General features: G+C 39.1%; 1 protein-coding gene across 22 annotated transcripts in view; it reads right to left on the bottom strand.

Moving 5' to 3' along the window:
* The window catches only part of TENM3 (teneurin transmembrane protein 3), a 2,191,633-nt gene that overhangs the window by 434,494 nt on the left and 1,730,920 nt on the right, over positions 1–26,219 (bottom strand). For 19 of the 22 annotated variants that reach the window (XM_073341694.1, XM_073341703.1, XM_073341702.1 and 16 more), the window contains one exon: positions 6,545–6,823. The exons of the other annotated variants lie outside the window; for them this stretch is intronic. In XM_073341694.1, the coding sequence (XP_073197795.1) occupies positions 6,545–6,823 (279 nt within the window). The remainder of the gene's footprint in view (positions 1–6,544; positions 6,824–26,219) is intronic. 22 annotated transcript variants of the gene reach the window in all.

Below are 26,219 nucleotides of genomic sequence, written 5' to 3'. Positions count from 1 at the left end.
GTCCCAACTCCTGCACGATTACTTTTGTAACTGTATAAACTAATCCTTTTTATATAAGAGGTTAATTAACCTTCTGAAAGCTTCAAAGTGCTTCACAGAATCACAAACTACTCTATGCACTTAGCATAGAGGTTTCAGAGGTGATGAAGTGAGCTGTAGCTCACGAAAGCTCATGCTCAAATAAATTGGTTAGTCTCTAAGGTGCCACAAGTACTCCTTTTCTTTTCACCTAATTAAGGCCAATTGAAAATGTCAGTAGAAAGATGCTGGCTGGCTTCAGTGGGCTTTGGATCAGCCTTTTGATCACCTCTCCTTATCCAGGACTCAAATACAGCCACCATGGGCAGATATGAGAATGTAACAGTTAACTGTATACAGCAACACTGCACAACAATTTAAGAGAAGAATGGGACACACTCAATGGAAACTATGGAAGACACTGAGGCATGCAGAAGTAGAGCTGGGTGGGAAACAGTTGTCCTTTCAAAAAGAAAAGTTGTTTCAATCTGAAAAAAAGAACTTTGCAAAATTTTCTAATGGGGCATTCCAACAATTAAAAAAAAATCACAATTTTTTCAGAACAGGAAACTCAACATCAACCTTTTCACACAAACAATTCTGGTTTTGCCAAACCAGTATTTTCTGACAAAAAACATTTCAAAGAATTCCCGACCAGCTGCATTCAGAATGTAATTACTCAACTTGGAATTTGGCCTGGACAGTAGGGCTGATGCTTATGGTCATTCCTGATACTCAGGCTGGAAATGGCAGGTTAATTGATAAGTTTGAAAAATTATTTGATTACCTTTCAGGATCATACTACCAAAAAGTGATTGTGACTATAATCTGTTATTTTAAAATCAGAATCTGATTGCACATTGCTAGTTAATAAAACCTGATATTTAACAAAGGATGGATATAAACTTGTGTAACAGCATCTCTCTTTTTTTAACCAAACATTCTATTATTTAGATTACACACACACAAGATTGTGTCTGGATATCAAATATTACTTTTGTTAGCAAATAAAAGCAATGTTTCGGTCAACTTCGGGATATAAAATTTCTCCAAAGTTCTTAAATATCTCTCAAATGACACCAACGAAAATAAAGTCCCAGAGCTCTGACAGTTTTTTTCCTTTCTATTCCAGTGATAATTACATCAATAAGCCTGATTCAGCAGATTTGTTGCTCTCCAATTCATTAATTAAAACAATTTTACTGCTACCACTGTGATTTTTCAAGGACATCAAAAACACATTCAGAATCAAAACAGCACACATCATCAGTTTTGATATGTGCACAGCATGCTTTGCTTTCATTGCAACCCCACAATTAAAGGGACATTTACAACTTACACAAAAATGGGATATCAGGTTTTTCTTAAAAGATTTCTTTGTTTGTAGGACACATTTTGTTCAGTAGACTTGAGAAGCAAATTTTTTTGTAGTTTACTTCAGTCAAAAAGAGAAAATATGCCAAAAGTTCTCGGGAAGTGATGATTAGAAGAATGCATCTAAATGTAAATGCTAATATTACAGTAACTTTCATAGCAAAAGTCCTACAGCCTCTATTTCTCAACCTGTAGTATAGAATGGTTTCAGTTAAATACTACTTTGGTATGACCCATTTTACAATAAAACGTGCAATAATATAGTTCAGTCTCAAATCAGTCTTGAAAACGTTCATTAAAGAATAGGAAAAAACATGCAGATATAAAATGATGTGTATAGAAGCAATACAATTCGTTTATTGGGCTGTTTTCTGCAAGGCAGCACTTTGATTCTGAATCAGTAAGGACCAGCAGGTTACCTTGGGCACTTTTGTCATCATCTGAGAATACATAGTATTATATGTAAATAAAAAAAATAGTATTCAAAAAACAGTAAATGCCAGACACAGTGACATGTGAGAAGACCTCATAAATAAGTAAGAAGATTAAATTCAGAGCTATTTTGTTGTTATATAACAGAATCTTATTAGAATTAGAGTTGCACTGAATAAGATTATATGTCATATAATATTTATGGGTTAACACTAAGAAAGTGAAAAAACAGGCATTTTGCTTACTCTGTTGCAGAGGTTCAAAAAGGAATTTGAAAAGGATATTGTTAAGATGGATAGACCTAAAACTGATCTGTCACCCTATAGCAGGTATTTATGCCATGCTCTTCCATCATGTTATGCGTAGACCACAGAGATTATATAACAAGCAGCTCCTGGACCTAGAGTGTCCCCCCTTCTGCTAGTGTATGTTGTAAATTTAGGCTAGGGTTTGGTTAATTATATTTATTTTATTTTCTACTTGGGAAAGGAGAATCACAAAGATTGGTTTGGGAGTTAATCCTGGATATGATAAAATCCATAATCTCTCTTCCCACAGCTCTAAAATAATATTTTCCAATTTTAAACTGGTGCTCTAGTAGTTTAAAAAGTACACTAACAAAACAAAAATCACTAATACCCCTCCAAAAGAAGGGCTGCAACAATTTCAAAGATACAGCTACTAGAACAGGCAAACCATATACATATTTCATTGACCTAGGCATGTACATAACGTGAAGGAATGCATGCATGTCTGTTGTGCTGGCTCCATTCCTATGAACCATCTGGAGAATGAAACTGTAAAGAGCAAAGAATGTGTTCATTTCCATCACACTTTTGGCTCCAAAAGCTCCTGCAGGGGGAGCAGAGGAACAGCATGACATGAATATGCATACTCACTATATCCCAACCAACTCCGCATTTTGTACTTGTTGGTAGGTTTCCCAGATTAGTAGATGTGATTTTAAGACTCAATCCTTCTTCTGGTGGGCTGACATAATCAATCTAGTGGAATTTCTTGCTAAAAGTCACATGTGGAACTGAAATGAGAACCTTCTATCAAGAAGAAAGAAAATACCTTTCTTTGGCTTTATTCATTTAACAATCACCTACGACAATGAACCTCTTCCACTGTGCTTGGAAAACAAATAAAAGGTTTCCTGAAAAATGCTGATGTCTATATGGTATGCTACCTGTTTACTTGAAATTCTGCAATTTAATCCTTTAACAGCATTGTTTTGTGACTAAAGCTCTTAATCCTTCCAATATTAAGCATGAATTAGTGTGGCATTAGTGGGGTCTTAGAAATAGGTATATTGCTAACACCCTGATAAGTCAAAAATAATGTCTGCAGGGAATTACTTATTCCATTGTGCAAACAGCTTGTAACATTTAAATGATTTTCTAATGGGATTGGGTAGTAGAGTAATATAACACCAGGCTGGGTAAGGCTCTGGTTTTGGTACTATTTTTAGCTGGTAGAGGCTAGAGGCACCATCCTTGGAGAAGCGTAGCTAGGGGACAACCACGACAGTCTCCAAGATGCAGTGTGCACAACTAAGTTAAAAAAATGGGGTGGGGAGGAAACGGCAGCTGAGAATGAAAACCAAGCTCTGATTCCCAGCTTTTTAAGGGGAAAGCCACCAAGTAAATATTGCGCATACACACTTTGCACACTTAAGCCCGAGTTTGCAAACCTTTTCTATGGGTCACAGTGCTTACGATCACAAATGGTCCCAATGACTTCAGTGTGGCCTACTTATGACAGGAAGTCAATGGGACTATTTATGACAGTGAACACAACGCCTAGCAGTAAGTACTTTCAGGACTGGACCCATAGTTATGAGTGTGAAAGAGGGAAATATATGTCATGATGTTTCAGAGCTCTTGCTTTTTAACACATTGAAAATCAAATTCTTTCTCCTAATCTGGTTTGCAAGTGCATATTTGGGATACAGATGCGTCTGTTTGTAAAACAAAATTATTAGAGAGACAAGGTGGGTGACATAGTATTCTGCTCACCAACAAAGTTGGTCCAATAAAAGATACTACCTCACCCACTTTGTCTCTCTAATATCCTGGGACTGACACAGCTACAGCAATACTATATAAAAAACCCAACATTTGGAATTCAGTCAGGATCTTTTAACCACCACCACAGGGATAGCAAAGAGGATTGTAATCTGTAGGACATGCTCATAATTTTAGCTTACATTAGGGAGCCACATCACATTTATTTGTCACATTTCAACATTTTACTAGGATGGTTATTAATTGGCAGGCATAAATCACAGAATCACTAGTATTTACACTCAAAGCCAGATACTCCAGATTTGCCACGAAAGAAAAACCAACGTGTGTCATGACAGGAATAATTTCCCCTTATTTTAAGCTATATTTACATTTTATATTTTACCATGAACATTTAACATATTGATTCCCTGTATTTTAAAAAAATGCACTTCAATATGAATCTTCCACATTTGGTGGAAACAAAGTGTCAAAGAAGATAAACTTTCACAACTTGCATAGTCTCTCCTCTTAAATGGAGACCTGTAACATGGTCTACGTGAAATATGTTTTGAAACCTAATGGGACATTCAGGCCATCAAAATTTCATTAGCCTCACAGCAGTTCTAGTGTCTTCTTAAGTTGGACTGTTGGCCTCCCTCTCAATAAATAAATCAACTGTAATCCTTTTTAGTAACTAAACTCTTTTTTGAAGCAGTATCTAAAACATCAGACAGTCTGCTTGCATAATTTTACCAGTGCTGAATAATATGTTTTCCCAATTTATTCACAGTTATTTCACGCATTAAAAATAAAACACAATTCCAATTTTAAATTCATGAATGGAGCCAGAGAAGAGTACAAACCACTTATAAATATTGGCAGGGTATAACCAGATTTTATTTGTTTAAGAATTTATAAATGGCAGAAATACAAGATTCATAAAAATAATATCCTAAAATATAACACTGCTGAAGTACTCGTCTCTGACTAAATGAAGGCCTGGCTACCTAGAAGTTTTATGGTGTTTTCTAAAGTTTGTAAAACCTAGGCTCTGGCAAACCACTAAGAAGGAGTGAGCTCCAGCATGGGCCCTTCTAAATAGGGAGATCAGTAGGTTGACTCACCATTGGTTCCAGATAATTTAGTACCGAGAGCCAACAGGTGCAGCCCAACAGATCTAAACTTCCATGATGTTAGATACATAAGGGAATAAGTACAACCCTCAAAGAAAATCTCCTTTCCCCAATTTGAGATGTGAAATCTTCCCCACAAAGAACAGCTTACTCTCCAGGTTTGATACATCAAAAGTCCAACACACAGAGAGTAGTATTCCATTTGAGACCTCCATACTTTAGAGGCACTCACTTCCCTCCCCTCAATGTTCTTGTTTAACAGGAAAGAACAAGAAAGCGTTCCTTGGCTTCCTCTAACAATATCATATATTTTCTCCCACATACAGGAGCCTGACAATCCTCATTTAAACCACAAATCACAAAAATATTTGGTATGAATAAAAATACTGATTTGATTTCCTCTTTACAACATTAAGGGTACTCCTGTAAATAGTTACAATAAAAACATACTATGGCTTTTAGTTTAAAATCAAGACCAACTATTCTTTGCAATAGGTCGAGGACACTGAGATATACAAAACTGCTTATTACCACAGTGAGAGACAGTTTTAACTGAGCAAACAGCAGTAAAATTGCCTCTTCTATTTCACAGCTGAGCCAACAAGGTTAGTAAATTAATAAAACAAACATCCAGTCAAATAACTACCTCCCTAGTTTGCATTTTACTCAATACTTTCACCCACTTCACGTATTTTTTCTCTTTATGTTTCTTATATATGGTCATTTATGGAATAAAGACAGCATACTGTAATTTTGGTTATATTAAAAATCCTATGAAAATATTATAACAAAGTTATTACAAGAAAGCTAAAAGGGACATGTCTTCTAATATCTGGTGTACTTTAACTATTAACACTATTTCAGGTTCTGCTAAACCACCCAAAAGTAGGGTAAGAGTATTTTTAAAAAACTTTATTTTAAAATAATTAAATTCTGTATTAACCTCTTTTCATGCACTTAACTGAAAAAAAAACTTAATATACAAAGACTTCTTCCTTTCAACATGCAAAATTGCTGTTTAGGTTTTTGTGGATTTTAATTGCACAGTAATCCAGTCCCCAAGGCACATCAAAGGCCAAACTCCCCTCTTTACCATGATTTCAATTGCTCTCATCAACTTGTAAGTTTAAAGCATGATCAAATTTGTTCTTCAATCACTTGAGCCCTGTTAATACACTATTCTGTGTGCTCATTCATCCATTCTAAGATTCTGCAACTTCTTTGAGATGTCTTCAAGAGGAATTTACAAATACATCTTTGATTGCAAGCTGGCCTTGGGGTTAAACTTTATAACCACTTGCTTCACTATTCCACAGAGGATAACAGGTGACATGGTCTGAGATAAGTTAAAACTAATTTCTATTTTTTGTGCAATTAAATTCTTCAAAATTATAGCTAAAACATCACATGCACCACTTGTATAATGTAATTGACTGATGCTGAATATTGATTTTTCCTGGAAAAAAATACATTATTCAAGGTCATTCCTTGAATTTCATTGTATTTAAAAATATCACATCAACAAAAACAGAAAATAAAGTGTTGAATTATATACGTATACACATAAGAACTTACCATTCTCACTGTCGGACTTGTTTTCGTGTTCAGTATCAGTCAGAGTGAGGGCTGAGTTGGAACGGCTTGATAGACAGGAACTGCGCCCTGATTTGACCCCCCTGCCCCAAAGTCTCATGGCATGCTCTGGAGACATCACTCCTTCATTTTCAGTATCAGCATCTGACCCTGCACTGATAGAGTAACCTCTGTGGGGGAGCCCCATTTCCGCACAAAATGTCAGTCCTCGACGAGTTGCTGGTTCACAAACTCCTAACTGCCTTAGGGTAAAATTCTGTCCTGATTAAGGGAAAAAAAGAACAAAAAGTGAGAAATGTTTTAAAAACCTATAAACAAACACTCTTTAAGTGTACACGTTCCTCAGGTATCACTCAAGGTGTTTTGTTAAAGCTCCACATGTGTTCTGATCTAGTGAATTATTTTTCTTTCGCACACTGCGGTGCCCCTTTTCAGTCTGTGGCTTTGCACTGCTTTGTCAAATGCTTAAGCACATCAAAAGTGTTCTAAGGTAAGAAAGAAATAGAACACGACCTGCAAACTAAGAAAGGCCAAATCAGCACATAAAAAGGATTAAATATAAATGACAGACTTTTTTGCTTGACCAAAGTGTAAAAGCAATAACAAGTACTTGTTGGGATTATTTTTTTTCTGTCCTGGATAGAGTCCTAAACAACAGGGTACTGTCCCATCCAGATGTCACCTGTCATGGCAAAAGGAAAGACTTCCCTCAAGAATAAAACAGTTGTTCATTAAATGGAAATAGGGGCTCAGTTGGTCTTTATTAAATCTTCTGACTTAGTTTAATGCCTAAAGACAAACAAATATGTGCTTTTATTTCAAACAAATATGTGCCGGAATATAGCACCTGATTAAACTCACTGCTGTTTCTAGCCTCTTGACTTTTGCTACATATTCTAGATATGTAGAATCTGTATATTTTACTGATGAAACAAAGCCAATATATTTTTGTAAAATAGCTCATGTTTCGGGGAGGGAAGGTGACGATGTGCAGGGACAGAGACATATAAGTGTATCCCAAATGACTGTATTAATAAATTAGGCATAATAAACTCATGACACTTCAATAACTTAAACTGTTTAAATTGCGACACTCAAAAATTACGGCTGTTTTTAATGACTCTCTTCATCCTGCTTTTATTTCTGAAATCTACAGACACATTTTATGATATATAGACACTTGACATGTTCATTGGCATGTCAATATCCAGAATGCTCTACCACTCCAGCTCCCAGCTATTTCATGGTAGTGCTGGTCTCCAAACTCTAAGAGCAAGGGAAACATTTGGCTGTGCTGATAGGTGCATGGAGTACTTTTGGTAGCTGTAGTTGGACAGACATCTTAATTTCCCTTAAAATAGTCATATATTTCTTTTGAACATCAAAAGTATATGTTTAACAATAAGACTATAAAAGTAGATAACGTAATAAGAAAGGAAAGATTAGAAATCAGAAGTTTTGTGGGCGCAGAAGATAGCATATTTCCTGAAATGCTAAAACAGTTAATGTCGCTTGGACCTTGACAGTTTTAAATGTGCCAGCTAATTACTTTATTGCTGTGATCGTATCAGTTATTGCAAGCCATTTTATCTCAGTCAGAATCGTAAATGGATTCTGACAATGACACACATAAATAATGAAAACCAGTTGCTACAGTTAGCCACAAAATCAAATGGTACTTATGCAGTTGTGAATAAATGTCAGGAGTAAATTTCGGGAAGGTGGAGGATGGGGGAAGGAAGGTAAATATAACAGCAGAATATCCGTAGTGGTGAGTGAACTGCATGAAGGTTCTGATCTGCACACCTCAATGGTGTGTGCTACCAGTTTAAATATAGTCACACCAAATGCAGTTGTATGTGGTTTCAGCTTTCACAAAAACTGATCATATAAGCAAATTAAAAAATAATAGTAATTGTGTCATTGTTGCAGGTAAATCTAGTATGTGTGACAACACTTATTATTTAGTCATTAACATTTAAGTAAATATACTAGAGGAGATGGGGCTATGTATGCAGCTTTTGCTTGTTTGATATATTATGTATACAGGCTAACATTTCAAATGTGGATGTCTAAAGTTAGGCACTTAGATATGTAGCGTGGTAAATTTTGGTAAATTTACCATCCTTTGGTAAATTTTGGCACACTATATAATACACATTGTAAACTACACATTTTATATGAGACCCACAAATTGTATATAAAAGATAAGAGCCTGAATGGTGTTTTGAGGACAGGGGAAAAGAGAAAAAGAGATGCATTGCCTGAGTACTGATGACTGGAAACAGAGTCACAGTGGTCAATAAGAAAAGGAGTACTTGTGGCACCTTAGAAACGACCAAATTTATTTGAGCATAAACTTTCGTGAGCTACAGCTCACTTCATCGGATGCACTGAGCTGTAGCTCATGAAAGCTCATGCTCAAACAAATTTGTTCATCTCTAAGGTGCCACAAGTACTCCTTTTCTTTTTGCGAATACAGACTAACACGGCTGCTCCTCTGAAACAGTGGTCAATGGGAGTTCTGCCATTGACTCAAACGTGGTAGAAGACCAAGGCTGTTATGTTTAGAGATTCAATCTAGTCATCTCCAAATCTATGCATCTCCATCTATACAGATACGGAGGTGGGAGGGGGGATGGCACGCTCACTCACACCAGTTACTATACCTGTAGAATAAGAGTACAGCATTCTCCCTCCAATGCAGATTGTAACTGCTAGCAATATCTGACAGAGGGCCAGACTATAGCCATGCTCTTCTTTGCATTCAGAGAACCACATTACAACAGTCCCTGCACCGACGTGTTGAGTGGAAAAGATTCCTTGAGCCCTCTCCCCAACTACAGAGACTATTTTGCTGGAGCAGTCATAATCTGTCTATATAGATACACACATACACATTTTCTATGAGACTCAATTAAAGGCAACTCACGTCATCTGCCCATTTGTCAACTGCCAGTTTGCTTATTTTTTGGTATGTAATTACAAAATGACCAGTACGTGCCTGGGGCAATTTTTTAGTTCCCATTATATTTTCCATTATAAAATTGCAACTAACAGGTGCATAGTGGAGCCAGAGCAAAGCTTCACTATACCTTTTAAGGGAGATCACAGAATTGCTGCATCATTCTCCCATCACAGCACAGAATCTTCGATCCTTTCAATGCCACAAGGAAATTTTATATTATGCCAAGGGTTTTGCATACTGGAGGACCAATCCTTGATTCACTGAACTAAATGGTAGTTTTGTCAGAAATTTCAAAAGGAGGACTATTGTCCCCTATGTAAAACTTCCTAAATAAAACACTTAATTTTAAAAGTTAACAATGGAACTGTGTTTGTCAATATAGTTCACCTACAATGTAACACATTCTGAACAAAAATTCTACATCTTTGAAAAACCCAAACATTACAAAGTCTGGAAACTAACTCTAAGGTATGTCTACACCGCAATGTAAGCCCAGGGTTTGAACTCAGGCGCAAGCCTAAACCCCTTCCGTCTACACACAAATTGTGCTAACCCAGGGCTTGGACCCAGGGTGGAGGGTCCAAACCTGAGTCAAGGGTGGTACAAGCCCTATTGTTCTGCAGTGTAGATGCAGCCCCACTGAAGTCATGCTCTGGGGGGTCTGCCAAAAGTATCCCACAGTCCCGAAAGGAGACTTTCTTTGTCCTCAGGATGGGCAAGTTTTACCAGGCTGGAGTAACAAAGAGCTAGAGCAGCAACATTTTGGGAGGCACTAGGAAGTCTGGGATACGGGTGGTTGGACTCAGACCCATGTAGTGTATTGCAGATGCTGGAGCCACAGATGGGAACCAGGGTTCAACAATTCCTAACCTGGGGATACAAATGAGTATGGACACTCAAGCCGCAGTTTAACAAATCCAGGGTCTGATAAGTCGAGTTCTGCTACTCCTGAGCAGTAATCTTTTATTACTCACTATCATCCCACCCAGTTTAAATTGGGAACTGGCTACATCCCATAGTTTAACTCAATGTTGTTAAAACTTTGGGTTAAAAAAATGTAAATCATCTGTAAATAAAATTTATTACTGAGGGGGGCGGCGGTTGTTTTGGTTTGGGGTTTTTTGAGCGTTAGCTGGGCTTCAATTAAAATAACTTTCCACTTGAACTCTTTTCATTTAAGATTTTTGGTTTGGGAATTTACCTGTTTTTTAATTAACATCAGAAATTAATTTTGTGTCCAGATCTAAGGTCAGCAAGACGAGAACTCTGTTCAGATATATTGCAACAGGCCCAGCAAAGCAAGGCTCTATCCTGTATACTTTAGATAATCAACAGGACTACAGTGTGATGTTGCACTCGATATGCTTTATGAAAATATGCTTGGAATGTGAATATAATGTAACTGGAATATGATTTATGCAAAAGGTCTCTTGTGATTATCTTATTACAAAGATCTTACCATTACAAAGCTTACAATTTACTGAGTTTGTTCCTCCTATTTGTATGAACGTATCATTCTTGTATCTGAAGCTAGAAATATGAAGTATTACTCGAAGTCCTATTGTACCTCTGCAAAGTGTTGGCCATTAACAGTGGCTTGGAATCTTGATGGCTCCCATCAACTAGGGCAATTGGTTGTAAATGGCTCTGTTTGCTTGTAAGCCAGGGCAGTTTTTATTAGTAGTGTCCCTTGACCTGTATGTGCATCATCCGCATTAGCACATCTGAGGTTACAAGAGGCCATGAGGGTAGACGCCTCTCCAGTATCCCTCTTAAAACTAAGCAGTGGAATCCGTAGCAGGGGGGATGGAGGGCAGGTATTGGAATCCAAATTGGGACCACACATCGAAAAACCTCCAGTTACAGTAAGTACCCCCTTCTTCTTCGAGTGATGGTCCCTACATGGATTCCAAACATGGGTGATTAGAGAACAGTGCTCAGCCTGGACATGGGTACAAGGACTCACAAAGTACAATGTGTAAGACAGCACAGCTGACTGTTGCATCTGCCACCATTACTGGGGCAATGGCGTAGTGAGCGATAAAGGTGTGGACAGAGGGAGGCTAATGTGGTAGCATGTGCCTCTGTGGAGTAAGCCATGACTCCAGGGGGCAGCGGTTTGTGAGAGAGAGTGTAGCATTCAGCAATGCACCAGGAGATCCATTTGGAGATGCGCTGTGAGGAGAATTGGAAAGAGTCCAGCGAAGGGCAACAAAAATGATTAGGGGTCTGGAACACATGACTTATGAGGAGAGGCTGAGGGAACTGGGATTGTTTAGTCTCCAGAAGAGAAGAATGAGGGGGGATTTGATAGCTGCTTTCAACTACCTGAGAGGTGTTCCAGAGAGGATGGTTCTAGACTATTCTCAGTGGTAGAAGAGGACAGGACAAGGAGTAACGGTCTCAAGTTGCAGTGGGGGAGGTTTAGGTTGGATATTAGGAAAAACTTTTTCACTAGGAGGGTGGTGAAACACTGGAATGCGTTGCCTAGGGAGGTGGTGGAATCTCCTTCCTTGGAAGTTTTTAAGGTCAGGCTTGACAAAGCCCTGGCTGGGATGATTTAATTGGGGATTGGTCCTGCTTTTGAGCAGGGGGTTGGACTAGATGACCTCCTGAGGTCCCTTCCAACCCTGATATTCTATGATTCTATGAGAGGGCTTAGCCCTTGCAACATTCAGCAATGGTGACAAAGAGCCTTGGAGAAGTTCAAAAGGCATGGGTGGGTTGAATGTAAAAGACAAGAGACCAGGCAAACATTGAGAGAATGTAAAGTTTTAGCCCCGTGGGAGGTAGAAGATGGGAAGGTGGATGCTTTGATTGAAGACAGAGATCACCTTGGTAATGAATTTAGGGTGTAGGCGCAAGGAAATTCTGTCTAAGAAAACGGGCGGGGGGGACCTCAGCCATCACAGCTGCCAGTTCACTGACACGTCTCACCAAAGTGACAGTCACCAAGAAGATCAGTTGCATGGAGAGGTGGGAAAGAGAGCAGGCTGTGAGGGGTTCAAAGGGCAGTTCAATAACAGTAGAAAGAGCAATATTCAGGTCGCAAGAGGGCGTAGGCATTTGTACTGGTGGAAGGGCGCTGTACAAACATTTGAGGAAGCATATGGTGGTTGGGTGAATGAAGACGAAGGAACTGTCTATTGCGGGGGGGGGGGGGGAGATGAAGGAGCGGGGGAGGCCCGACAATTTAAGTTGGAGTAGATAGTCCAGAAGGATAGGAATGACTATGGAGTCTATTGGGTCATGGTGGCGGTGTGCCCAGGTGATGGAATGCTTCCATTTTGCCTGATAGCAGGGTCTGGTAGATGGCCTCCTGCTGTGCGTGAGGACATCACACACTGGGATGGTGCATGCTGTTTACCCACAAGCCCCATGCAAATACCAAGCCATGAGGTGGAGCGGGACCGGGTTGGGGTGGGTGCAGAGTTAGATCAGGGGGCGAGCGGAGAGGTGGAGGACGTCCATGAACCAATACTGGCAAGGCCAAAAGGTTATCAGTGAGACCACTGCTTGAGCCTGTTGAATTTTGTGCAGGACTTGCAATGGATGGAGAGGCATGGTGGACTTCATTGGTCCAGGGCAGGAATAGTGCATCACCCTGGGAGTCAATTCCCAATGCCCTTCTAGAGCAGAAGAGGGGGGAAGTTTGTGGTTCTCACTGGTCGCAAAGAGGTCCCAGCAAGGGGTGCCCCACCAATGGAAGACTGAGCTTAGCTTGGGATTGTGTATTTTATGATTCACAGAGATGGATCTGCTGAGCATGTCTGCTAGGGAGTTGCTGCCTGGAAGATAAACCGCCTGTAGCGTGACATCGTGCTTGATGCACCAGTTCCAGAGTTGGACGGCCTCCACACATAGAGAGGGCGACCTGTACCACCTTGCTTGTTGATATATACAACTTCTGTCATGTTTTCAGATAGCAGTGATCTTATGAGGGGGAGAAATGCCCGACAAGCAAGACAGGCAGTTCTCAATTCCAGGAGTTGATGTGCCTCCTAACCTCTTTTGGTATCCAGAAGCCCAGGGCCATGTGATCATCCAGGTGGGCACCTCAACCAGCGAGGGAGGCATCCACAGTGAGAGTGGTGCAGGAGTGGGAGGTGTAAATGGGGTGCTGACAAAAACTTTGGACATGTTGGTCCTCCATGGGAAGGAGGCTAGGATGAACTTGGGGAGCAGGATAGACATGTCCAAAGTGGTGCGTCTGAGGTTTGTAGATCGACCTGAGCTACAGCTGAAGGCAGTGCATATGGAGGTAGGCATGGGACGTTACAGAGGTACAGGCTGCCACATGGGCAAGGAGGGAAAGACACTGGCAGATACAAACATGTGGTTTGTGGCATAATGTTGTGACACAAGAGGTGAGTGTGGAAAACCGGTTTGCCAGTTGGAAAGCTTGGCTCACAAAAGAGTCCAGGAGCACCCCTATAAATGTGATCCATTGGGCAGGGATGAGAACTAATTTCTCTTCATAGATACAAATGCCCAGGTTGGCAAGGAGATCATGAAGAATCTGGATAACTGAAAGGAGGTGGTTGTGTTACGTCGCAATGAGGAGCCAGTCATCCAGCTATGGAAACATGGAGTGGCCAAGGTGTCGCACCTGGGCTGTGACAGCAGCAAAGACTTTTGTGAATATGCAGGGAACTATGGTGATACCAAAGGGGAGGACACAGAACTGATAAGAGGAATGAGAGAGAAACAGAGAAACTTCTGATGAGCTGGGTGAATGTCAATGTGGAAATATGCATCTTTCATACAGAGAACCACAAACCAGGCTCCATGGGGGAGAGATAATGAGTGGGAGAGTGACTTTTTGTATGAACCTGTTGAGTAACTCAATGTCCAGAATGGGGCGGCAGTCGCCTCCCTTTTTCAGAATAAGGAAATATAGGAAATAACATGCACACAGTCCTACCATCCACATTATATGATAGTGGTAAATTTCATTCAGACTGTGGCCAGGAAACAAACCTCATGCACCATTAACCCTTAGGTGCAACTGTTACTTCCAAGGTGGGAAGAATCAAAATTATGTTTACTGAGACCTCCAGAAATGCTGGCCCAACTGCTTTGTTGGGCCCAACTGCTCTACTGGTTCCAAGGAAGAATTGGTAAAGCTAAGAATGGGTGCCCCTGTGTGTTTCTGCTGCTCATACACGGGCTACCAAAAACACCACCCAGTCCTAGACACTGCCTTTTTTAATTGAGAGCTCATTAGAGAAGGAAGTGTCCTATGTCCTGCTCCAATGAATTTCTAACTTACCCTTTCCCATACAATCTTAATGTGAAGCTCCTTATATATCTTTGTAATTACCCCACTAACTTCATGAAATACCAAAAGGCACTTATCAGAAAAAACAGCAAAACAAGATCAATTTGAAGATTCCAGATCAAGTGATTTTGAGATAAAATTAGGAAAAGTTAGAAAATTATTAAAAAAATGTATTGATAGAGATTCTTATTCTGTATTATTCTTCTAATTTAAACATCCCAGAAGTAGTCTACTCTGGGATGAGATGTGGCATTTAATATTATATAATTAAATATAATATTTACCTGTAAATTGATATTCACAACCAAGTTAATTTAGGGGCTGTTGAGATAATTCACTCAGCCAAGCAAAAGGAAATCAAAATAATAGCATGACATTAATTACAAAATCTCCTACAGCAATTCTTGTTATAAAGTCAGGATTTGCCAACACTTACCATACAGTGTCATAAGAACATAAGAACCGCCATACTGGGTCATACCAAAGGTCCATCAAGACCAGTATCCTGTCCTCTGACAGTGGCCAATGGCAGGTGCCCCAAAGGGAATGAACAGACAGGTTATCATCAAGTGATCCATGGCCTGTCACCCAGTCCCAGCTTCTGGCAATCAGAGGCTAGGGACACCATTCCTGCCCATCCTGGCGAAGTGCCATTGATGGACCTAGCTTCCATGAATCTATCTAGCTCCCTTTTGAACCTCGTTATAGTACTGGCCTTCACAATATCCCCTGGCAAGGAATTCCAGAGGTTGACAGAAGACCGTATTTTTTCGTGCAACGCACTGTTTGTTTTAAACCTGCTACCTCTTAACTTCATTTGGTGGCCCCTTGTTCTTGTGTTATGAGGAGGAGTAAATAACACTTCCTTATTTACTTTATCTGTACCACTCATGATTTTATAGTCCTCTATCATATCTCCCCTTAGGTGCCTCTTTTCCAAGCTGAAAAGTCCCAGTCTTATTAATCTCTCCTCATAAGGAAGCCGTTCTATACCCCTAATAATTTTTGTTGCCCTTTTCTGAACCTTTTCCAATTCCAATATATCCTTTTTGAGATGGGGTGACCACATCTGCACACAGTATTCAAGGTGTGGGCCTACCATGGATTTATATAGAGGCAATATGATATTTTCTGTCTTATTATCTATCCCTTTCTTGATGATTCCCAACATTCTGTTTGCTTTTTTGACTGCTGCTGCACATTGAGTGGATGATTTCAGAGAACTATCCACAATGACTCCAAGATCTCTTTCTTGAGTGGTCAAAGCTAATTTAGACCTCATCATTCATTGTATATGTATAGTTAGGATTATGTTTTTCAATGTGCGTTACTTTGCATTTATCAACATTAAATATCATCTGCCATTTTGTTGCCCAGTAACCCAGTTTTGTGAGATCCTTTTGAAGCTCTTTGCAGTCTGCCTGGGACTGAACTATCTTGAGTAGTTTTGTATCATCTGCAAATTTTCCCACCTCACTGATTACCCTTTTTCCAGATCATTTATGAATATGTTAAATAGGACTGGGCCCAGTACAGAGCCCTGGAGAACACCACTATTTACCTCTTTCCATTCCGAAAACTGACCATTTATTCCTACCCTTTCCTTCCTATCTTTTAACCAGTTATCAATCCATGAGAGAACCTTCCCTCTTATCCCATGACTGCTTATTTTGCTTAAGAGCCTTTGGTGAGGGACCTTGTCAAAGGCTTTCTGAAAATCTAAATACGCTATATCCACTGGATCTCCTTTGTCTGCATGCTTGTTGACCCCCTCAAAGAATTCTAGTAAATTAGTGAGGCATGATTTCCCTTTACAAAAACCATGTTGACTATTTCCCAACAAATTATGTTCATCTATGTTCTTAACAATTTTGTTCTTTATGATAGTTTCAACCAATTTGCCTGGTACTGAAGTGAGGCTTGCTGGCCTGTAGTTGCTAGGGTCACCTCTGGAACCCTTTTTAAAAATTGGTGTCACATTAGCTATCCTCCAGTCATTTGGTACAGAAGCTGATTTAAATGATAGGTTACAGATGACAGTTAGTAGTCCTGCAATTTCACATTTGAGTTCCTTCAGAACTCTTGGGTGAATACCACCAGGTCCTGGAGACTTATTGCTGTTAAGTTTATCAATTTGTCCCAAAACCTCCTCTAATGACACTTCAGTTTGGGACAGTGAAGACTGATTCAAAGAATTCATTTAATTTCTCCGCAATGGCCTTATCATCTTTGAGTGCTCCTTTAGCATCTCGATCGTCCAGTGGCCCCACTGGTTGTTTAGCAGGTTTTCTTGCTTCTCAATATCTGCTTCTGATGTATTTAAAAACATTTTTGCTATTACTTTTGGAGTCTTTGGCTAGCTGTTCTTCAAATTCTTTTTTGGTCTTTCTAATTATATTTTTACACTTCATTTACCAGAGTTTATGCTCTTTTCTATTTTCCTCATTAGGATTTATCTTCCACTTTTTAAAGGATGCCTTTTTGCCTCTCACTGCTTCTTTTAGTTTGTTGTTTAACCACGGTGGTTCTTTTTTGGTTCTTTCATTATGTTTTTTAATTTGGGGTATACATTTAAGTTGAGCCTCTATTATGGTGTCTTTAAAAAGCTTCCACGCAGCTTGCAGGGATTTTACTTTTGGTCTTGTACCTTTTAATTTCTGTTTCACTAACCTCCTCATTTTTGTGTAGTTCCCTGAGATGTGAGATACTGCAGCCGTTTTTTATTATAAGGGTCAGTGTACAAACAGTTTATGTACCACTTTAATTGTACTGCTCTAGAAAATGATGTAGTTAAAGAGGTGCAACCCCCAGAGGGTTATGGGATGCACAGTTATACCAGTACAAATATGCTTATATAGGTATAGCTTATTTCTGTATGTTTTTAAGCCAATATAGTTAAGTCCATACAAATACTGTATTTGTATGGACAAGTCCTAGGTATAGGGAAATAGCAGTATTTCAGATACTATTAGTAAATGTTGGCTTTTTTAAAATGGCAACCCACTGTGTAACAGGTATACAGCAAGCCTGGTCTACAGGAGATATCCAGAAACATCCACAGCCATGTTAACCTCAAATCACACATGCTGATTGTACAAAGAGCAGGTGATCACTGTACAAAAACAAAACAAAAACAAAACAAAAAACCCACAGATCGAGAGGTCTCATGCCTCCTTGATTATCAATTTTTGCTCTGGCTAACGTCTCTTTATTTGTACTTAGATATTTACTTAAAATGACAACACTTAACTAAAAGGTAAACTCCACTATATTCCAGAAATAGCTACCTACTAATTGCAGCAAAATACGTTAAAAAGCAAAGACAACCTCACTCTCCCCAGACAACTCTTCCCTGCTCAGGAAACTCAGTAAAATATAAGTTTTTGGAGTGTGTCTTTAAAGTTGGAAAATTTAGGATATTTTGAACCAAGGGAGGGAGTCAACTCCAAAGCTAAGTAGTCCTCAAGGAGAATGTTCAGCCAGCAGTTCCTCCTCTTTTAAATCAAGAGAGTGCTACTTTTTATACCTTCACTGATCTGTGGCAGAATGGGACAGAGACAGTGTGAAACAGGCAGATCCGAGGTCATCGGGTAAAAATCAAACCTTGCTTTGGTTCATACTCAAAACTCCACACAAAACTCTGCTCATGCCTGCATTTCTGATTTTATCTTCCTGCTTCTCATAAGCCCTTCACTTCATGACAGTATCATTCCTAATTTTGCCCTTTACCTCCTTCCATTCTGATCATCTTGCCTTCTTCCATGCTGGCTGTTATGCAACTACCTTTGCTTCATCCAAATCCTTTCAAGAACACCACTCTCTCCATGAATGCACATTGATAATCCACCACATGAAGATATTTAAATTATTTTTTTTAAATAAAAGAGTTATAACATATAACTGAGAAATAAACAAAACATGAAGTGCTTTGAGTGAAAAATACCACCCTCTTCTCTAAAAAAATTATTCCATATTTTACTCTATTTTCCCCCTTTCTCTCACTTTTTCCTCCTGCCAACCATCAATTTTTTAAATATATTTTTAGCTAATGTAGATAGTAAGGTCATCAGGGAAGAAATGTCTTTTTATTTGTTTGTAAATCACCGGGTATGTCTATGTCCGTATAATAAAATGTTTATCATGGTTGTCCCTGAAATGCACTACAATACCAGTCATTTCAAACTGCTCTTGCAACCAGCACTTTCCCCAGTTGCCAGATGAGGGATTATTTGAATTAATTCAGATTCAACCCAGTTATTTTTAATTTTTGTATTCATGCTCATATGTGTAAAGGGCACAAAAAAAAATTAGAAGTCACAGCTCGTCACCTGTGTGTCATCCTGAATAGGTCTCCTGAAGATACTGTAGATACTACACAGATTTTTCATAAAACTCTACTTAGCAGGAGCCAGATACACAGTGACACTACCCTTTTGAAACACTGCAAAGCCATTCTTTGTTCAGAGTCTGTCAAACCTACAGAGGGTGGAATTCTATGTGATCAGCAGGCTACTCTGATTGTGATAAAACAACTGTATTAACTGGAAAATGGTTAGCATATGTCGAACATTTTGTGTATTCCTAAAGTTATGACAGCTAAATTAAAACTGTGTGCAAAACAAGGACAAGAACAGATTCTTCGTAGTAAAAGGATAATCATGCTGTGTGCCATCCGACTGTCAGGACACTGGATGGATGAGAATCACTGAAGGAAGCATTATGATGCGATGTAGACTTTTTGGACCCTGCAAAGCAGGGCCAGACTGGGACTCGTAGTTTACAGAGAGTCCTGAGTGACCTGCATCCGAATGGGGAACTGTATGTCTCCTTTCCTCATTGTCAATCATGGTCAGTTTCTCAGGGCATACAGCATCAGAATCCAAGGGATTCTTATGCAGTTGCAAGATATGGGTGGGGACTGAGAGACATCCCATCTGCAAAGGTAGTTTCAAATATTTGGTGTCCAGGCTGAAGCAGGGCTAAGAGTCACATTTGAGAAACTACAGGGACAGAAAGGGGCAAGGAGCAGAAACAGGAGCAAGACAGAAAAGGCCAAAAGGCAGAAACAAGAAGAAAAAAAAGACATGAGCAGAGTTACTGAGCTCTTGTCTAGAATCCGAAGGATGAGTATGCAATGTTTACCTTTAGGGTTCAGAGCATTAAGCTTAGGCAATATTACTTACAGGGGAGAGAAAGGAGACACTGAACAATCGGCATGATACATGCCCCTTTTGTCATGTAGCTTCCACAACATGTTTACTGAATGATAAGACTTTGCAAAGCTACACCTGCAGTATTGCTTGCCACCGGGCAAGAAACCTTGTTGTCTCTTGTTGAAGACGACTAACAACTAAGTAATAGGCTATACCTATGCTAACACATCATTTCTCTGATTTAGTATTATACATATGTATGTTCCTTCATTCTGGTTTTCTCCTCCTAGTCCTTTGTGAAACATACCCTTTTTTCTAAATCACGTTTCTCTTCCCCCTTCACCTGTGTCTTGATTTCTCTTCTCTTATGTTTTTTCCTATATCTCTCTCCTTGCTAATCACATCCTTCCTCCTCATCACTCTTCCCCAAGGTCTCAATCTTTCCCTTTCAACCTCTCTCTTTCCACTGTGTTCACCCCATTTTACCTCACACTTTACTTCCTCTTCTCATTCCCCACTGCCCTCAATCTCTTCTCTCATTTCTACAAAGTCTCTATCTCTTCCATTACAATCTTTCCTTTCTCATTTTCTTCCTAAAAAGTCTTACAATCTTTCCCTCTCCCAAACCCCATTAGCAGAAGTGAAGGGCAGAGTCTTGGCTACCCTCCTCTTGAGCCAAAACAGAGTACAGTCTTTATCTTCTGCTGCTTTCCATATATTGCTAGACTAACATAGTTATTTTTCCAAGCAGGCAAAGTGCAGTGCCATCATTCATAAAGTAATAAATCCTTAACTAGGTTTTCTTCTGTGAACCAATGGTCATAGTCTGATTAGCTGCGAATTGCCAGACATCTGTTTAAAAACAGTCACTCAAACCATGCCAAACAAACAAACAACTGTGTGCAGGTTCATGGCACCAGACTCCAGAAGGGCAAAATTTGTTCCTCTTAATGTTTTGCATATATATACACAGACACATACACACTTTTGCAGATGATCCCTTACCAGCACAAATGTGTTCTCTTTTTATTTCTATGGGAGAACTCATGAGGGCCGCCAAAATATTGCAAAAACAGCTCTGGAGAGAGTTCACCTAACTGAACGCTGTACGTAAGGCCAGAGATGGGACTACATGAGATTTCTGAGCTTGACCATTTCTTGATTTCAGATTTCTTTTAATCTTCCCAAATGTGATCTTCATTTTGAATGCCCCCTCCCGCCCAAGACCAAATATTACATTATGTATTTTCCTTAAAGTCATTGATATGTTTACAACTTTCATTCTAATTTCAGCAAATATTTCTATCTGGGAACTTCATTCAATTTGGGACCTTTTAATTAATTAAGTTTAAATTTACATCTTGGAAGCTCTTCACTGATTCATCCTAGTGATTCATCACTTTTCAGCAAGGACAAATGTCAAATGAACTCACTCATTAGCCTAACCTTTTTCCCTCCTATCAACCCATGCCATGTTTTCTTTACCTAAGGTGTGCCTGCATGCATGCGCACATGCATGAGGTGATTATGCAGGGTCATGGGTAAGCAGAAGGCAGTGGGAGGGATGTGAAGCTCGAAGAGTATGAACAAGTGATGCACCAGAAGAGGTGAAAGCCCAGAGAATCATAGAATATCAGGTTTGGAAGGGACCTCAGGAGGTCATCTAGTCCAACCCCCTGCTCAAAGCAGGACCAATCCCCAACTAAATCATCCCAGCCAGGGCTTTGTCAAGCCTGACCTTAAAAACCTCATAAGAAGAAGATTCCACCACCTCCCTAGGTAATGCATTCCAGTGCTTCACCACCCTCCTAGTGAAAAAGTTTTTCCTAATATCCAACCTATATCCAATCTTTATCCTAATATCCAACCACTGCAACTTGAGACCATTACTTACTTTGCATTTGCCACCATGTTTAGTGAGAAGAGGCCATGTACAGCAGCCAGGCCCGTGGAATTCCATGAAGCCAGCATGGAGACGTTTCCACGGCCTGGGGGTTGGGAAAGACATGCTCTGTTGGCTTCACTCCACTATCTCTTTCTGAGGTTTTAATAAAATAAGTAATATTATGGCACCTTCAATCCAATGAACTCATTAGAATTTATAATGAAATAGCTGGAACTAGAAACCTGACTCCCAGTCCCATGTGCTAGTCAGTAGGTAATGCTCTCTATCCTAGGCCTTTTGAACTGTCCCGCCCCCTTCGCTACCACAGAATGAAGGGAAGCTTATGTCCCTTACTGATATTCCATGTCTCACTCTTGAGGTAAACCTTGGATAACTATGTATGCTGTCCATTGGCTTCAACATTACTAAGAAAGAATGAACATTAATTAAAGAGATATACACCTCTTCCTGTCTATACACCAAGGACCTGTCAACCAGACAAGACCATAACAGCAAGAGTGGTTCTTCTACTCTACAGTACTTCATCTTGAGTCAAGCAGGAAGTCTTTGTGGAGATTTCCTGTCCATATTCAGAGAAGTCCCTGCCCTTATGATCAAGATCCTGACTACCTTATACTACAATAGGGCCAGCTGAAGTCTAGGATTCTTGTCTGTAGACCTAGGCTGCACAAAATGCCTAATCAGGCATTCTCCAGCCAATAAAGAAAGAGTTGATGTCCCCCTAAAGAATCACTATTACCCTATATGGCTGCAGAGACAGGAAATCCACAGATCTTCCACGGGTCATCACGCATAAGAAGCTAATTTCAACTAGCTTGTTGCCTTAAAGAAAGTATGTATGCGGCTGAGTGAATGAGGGTTAGCACTGGCTGTTCAACTAATCAAATACAAGTGAAATGCTTGTCTTAGCAGCACTCTATCACTAACAGAATACTGTAACTTCAAAAATCAACTGATTTTTATCATCTGCAAGCTGAAAACCAATTACTTTCTTATGGTCGCTTAAAAAAAGTTACTAGTACAGAATAACATGATAATATTACTGAGCACTTAGTGTTTTTATCTTCAAAGCACTTTACAAACTAATTAACCCTTACAATACCCCTGTGAGGTAGGTAAGTATTATTATCCTTATTTTATAGAAGAGAAAACTCTGGCAGAAGGGTACATGATTGCTCAAGACCACTGAAATATCCAGAAAGTACTGGTGATCCTGAAGTATCCTTTCAAATCTAATGTGGATACTGCAGAGAGTCCTTCTCTGGCGTTTAACAAACATGAATCAGGCAGAAACACAATGAGGTTTATTAAATGGAACTGAGATTGGCATGGTGGCAGGGTACACTGTATACAAGTTTAAAGCTGGCACAAATGCTAGGAAGCCAGACCAAGGTGGAAGAGGATTACTTGGCTCCATTTCAGAAGGACAGCACTAAGCCACATATAACTGTTAAGACTTTCTGGTAGCTAACCTACAAAACACATTGGTTCGGTTCCAGAAAGAACCACTTGCCTACTCTATGGCCAAGTTAGTCAACCATCAATAAGACAGGGGATTTGGAAAAGGGGCGGGAGGAGGGAGGGGAGAGATTCATACATAAAACAGTGGTAAGAAAGAGCTATTTAACCTGTGGGTTTAAATACAGGAGTTTAAGGTTGAATAAACATGACCATCTAAATCATTTAATCCCGCAGTTGACATTTATGGTGACTGAAAAAGATCAATCATTTTGCTCTCTAAATGAATCCATGTGGGAAGCTAATATTTAAAAGTAATAAACTTGAAGTCACATTAATTAGGACTTGAGTTGTGATTAATGTATGCAGTCTTTCAAAACAATATATCTGCCTCACAAAAAAAATATCAATAAATGATCCAAGCAAACACAGTACTTTTCAGTTCCTTTCTTTGCAAGGTGGGTGGATTCAGAGAATGGGGAGATCAGAGAATTGCATTCACACAGGTGAGGAATGAGAACATTCACTATGATATAGCGGGCAGTGCACAAACCACCACATACAGCTTTGCTTGACCGCATCCCATATTTCTACAGCACTGCCAAGGAAAAAAGACCTAACTTTTGAAGTCCAGCACCTCTTTCTTCACCTGCAAATATTTATTGGTGCAGTGAATGTAATTTAGTTGTTTAAGTACCCTCATGCAATAAATGGCACTAATGTACTCGCAGGTATTTGCAATAACAAAACTGAAGCAGGGCGGGGGGAGGGAATCTGGGTTGAAAGCCAGGGACAGATAGTGGACTGTAATGTTTAGTGAACATTGCAAACTCATTCCCACTGCCAGCAACAAAGACCACATGCAGGCTAAATCACATTTCAAATCAAATCTTCAAAAATAAAAAAGTCTTGCGTAACCTACACGCTGCCTCACCGAGGCTCTACAATGGAAGAAGACTCCTCTACCTCTGCTTTTGAGATTGGAGCACTTCTGATAAAATATGGAAATTACATTGTGTAAATTGTATTTCAATCCAAAATCTGATCTGTATTGGCAGCCCTCAGTCCCTCTAAAGAAACCCTTTGACTTCAGGGGGATTTCTACACAGGTGTAAAGGTCTTCCCATGTGGATCAGATTACAGGATCAGCACTCTGGCATGCAACAATATGACAGTTTGAAAGGGAACAACCACAATTTTAAGAAAAATCCAAAAGTATCAGACATTCTTAAGGTATACTGTGAAATTGTCACAAAATATTCAAGTAATTGAAATTTAATTTCAGAGTTGTAACTGCAACTATGTTTCTTTTCAGAAAACAAAACTAAAATATTTGACAAGGACTTAGTCCTTCAGGCCTTACAAAGATTTGCCTTTAATGGAGTTTTATCTGTACAAGTAGCTACAGTAGTATGGATTGCACTCTAAAATGATTAGATATTGGAAATCATGAATGTCCATTTTCTTTTAATAAATTTACTTAATGTCATTATATAAAGTACAAACAGTGTTTGCATTGTATGTTTCCTAATAGCTTAGCATATCCATACAAAGCACTTTCACATTTATTTTGCTGCTCATGTGTTTGACTCATTACTGCTCTTCCAGCTATAGTCTCTTATTGCACTGTTAGATATTCATTCTTACTATTTTTTAAAATTAGTTCATTGTTATATATATATATAAACAAATTTTTAAAAATAGTAAGAATGAATATATATACACACACACGTAAAACAAAAACAGGATTATTTAAAAATAACATCTTGATTAAAAAAAACCACACACACTTGCACCCCTTGTGCTAAAAACTGTATTCAACTCTTTTTTCCAACCTGTTTTGGAATATTTTCAGATATTTAAAGATGGCTGCTTTGTTTTAATTTTTTGCTCAGATATAGTTTAGTAAGTTATTTTTATACGAGTATTAGGGCACAATCCTGCTCTCACTAACATCAATTGGAAATTTTCTATTATTAGGGGAGTGCACTTGGCTTTCATTGAATGACTGTTCTTTATTATCTACCGGACAAACTTTACAAAATTATTTCTCTTTATGTAAGAGCTTCAAATTTGAGTTCTGCACATTCTGCTTTAGTCCCTGATTGAGGAAAGTATTAAAGCATGGGCTTAACTTTAAATACGTGAACAGTCCCACTGAGTTCAACTGGACTACTTGTGTGCATAACCAGGGACTTAGCAGTAGCAGAATTTTTGTTATTCCCATCCTCCACCTTTTGCTAAAATAATCACTAGCAAATAAAAATGTACTCTGCCTCTCCAAAAACTACAAGGCACCAAAATGCATATCCTCCTTTTAGATGGTGAACATTTGTCTGAAAATTATGCCATCCAGTATAAAAAATCAGGTTGACAAAGATTAGCTATTTATTGAAAAATGCAATACAAAACTGACTACATAAAATTTAAAAAAATAGGCCCCACTGACCTCAGTACAATTAGGCTGGGCTCGTTTACATCAACTGGATGCTGGAGGCTGTTCTTTGAGGAAAATATCAGACTTTTAAAAAAATTATTAAATTTGTCTTCAGTTAATTGTCAGTTATATCTCTACAACGAAGCTATTACAATTATAAACACAGATCATTTTTATTTTCTAACTCATTTAACAATTGAAAACCAAAACCTTGTAGTCGGACATCAAAATACACTTGAACAAGAATCTGTATCTTTCTTTTGTTACTAAACTGAGCAAAATACACAAGAAGCAGTTGCCTAAATCACACCTCCCTAAAAATCCATATATGATCATAGAATCATAGAATATTCGGGTTGGAAGAGACCTCAGTAGGTCATCTAGTCCGATTCCCTGCTCAAAGCAGGACCAACACCAACTAAATCATCCCAGCCAAGGCTTTGTCAAAGCCAAG

The sequence above is a fragment of the Lepidochelys kempii genome, chromosome 4 (assembly GCF_965140285.1).
Source record: "Lepidochelys kempii isolate rLepKem1 chromosome 4, rLepKem1.hap1, whole genome shotgun sequence".
Classification (NCBI taxonomy): domain Eukaryota; kingdom Metazoa; phylum Chordata; order Testudines; family Cheloniidae; genus Lepidochelys; species Lepidochelys kempii.
This window is presented reverse-complemented; position numbering and strand designations above follow the sequence as displayed.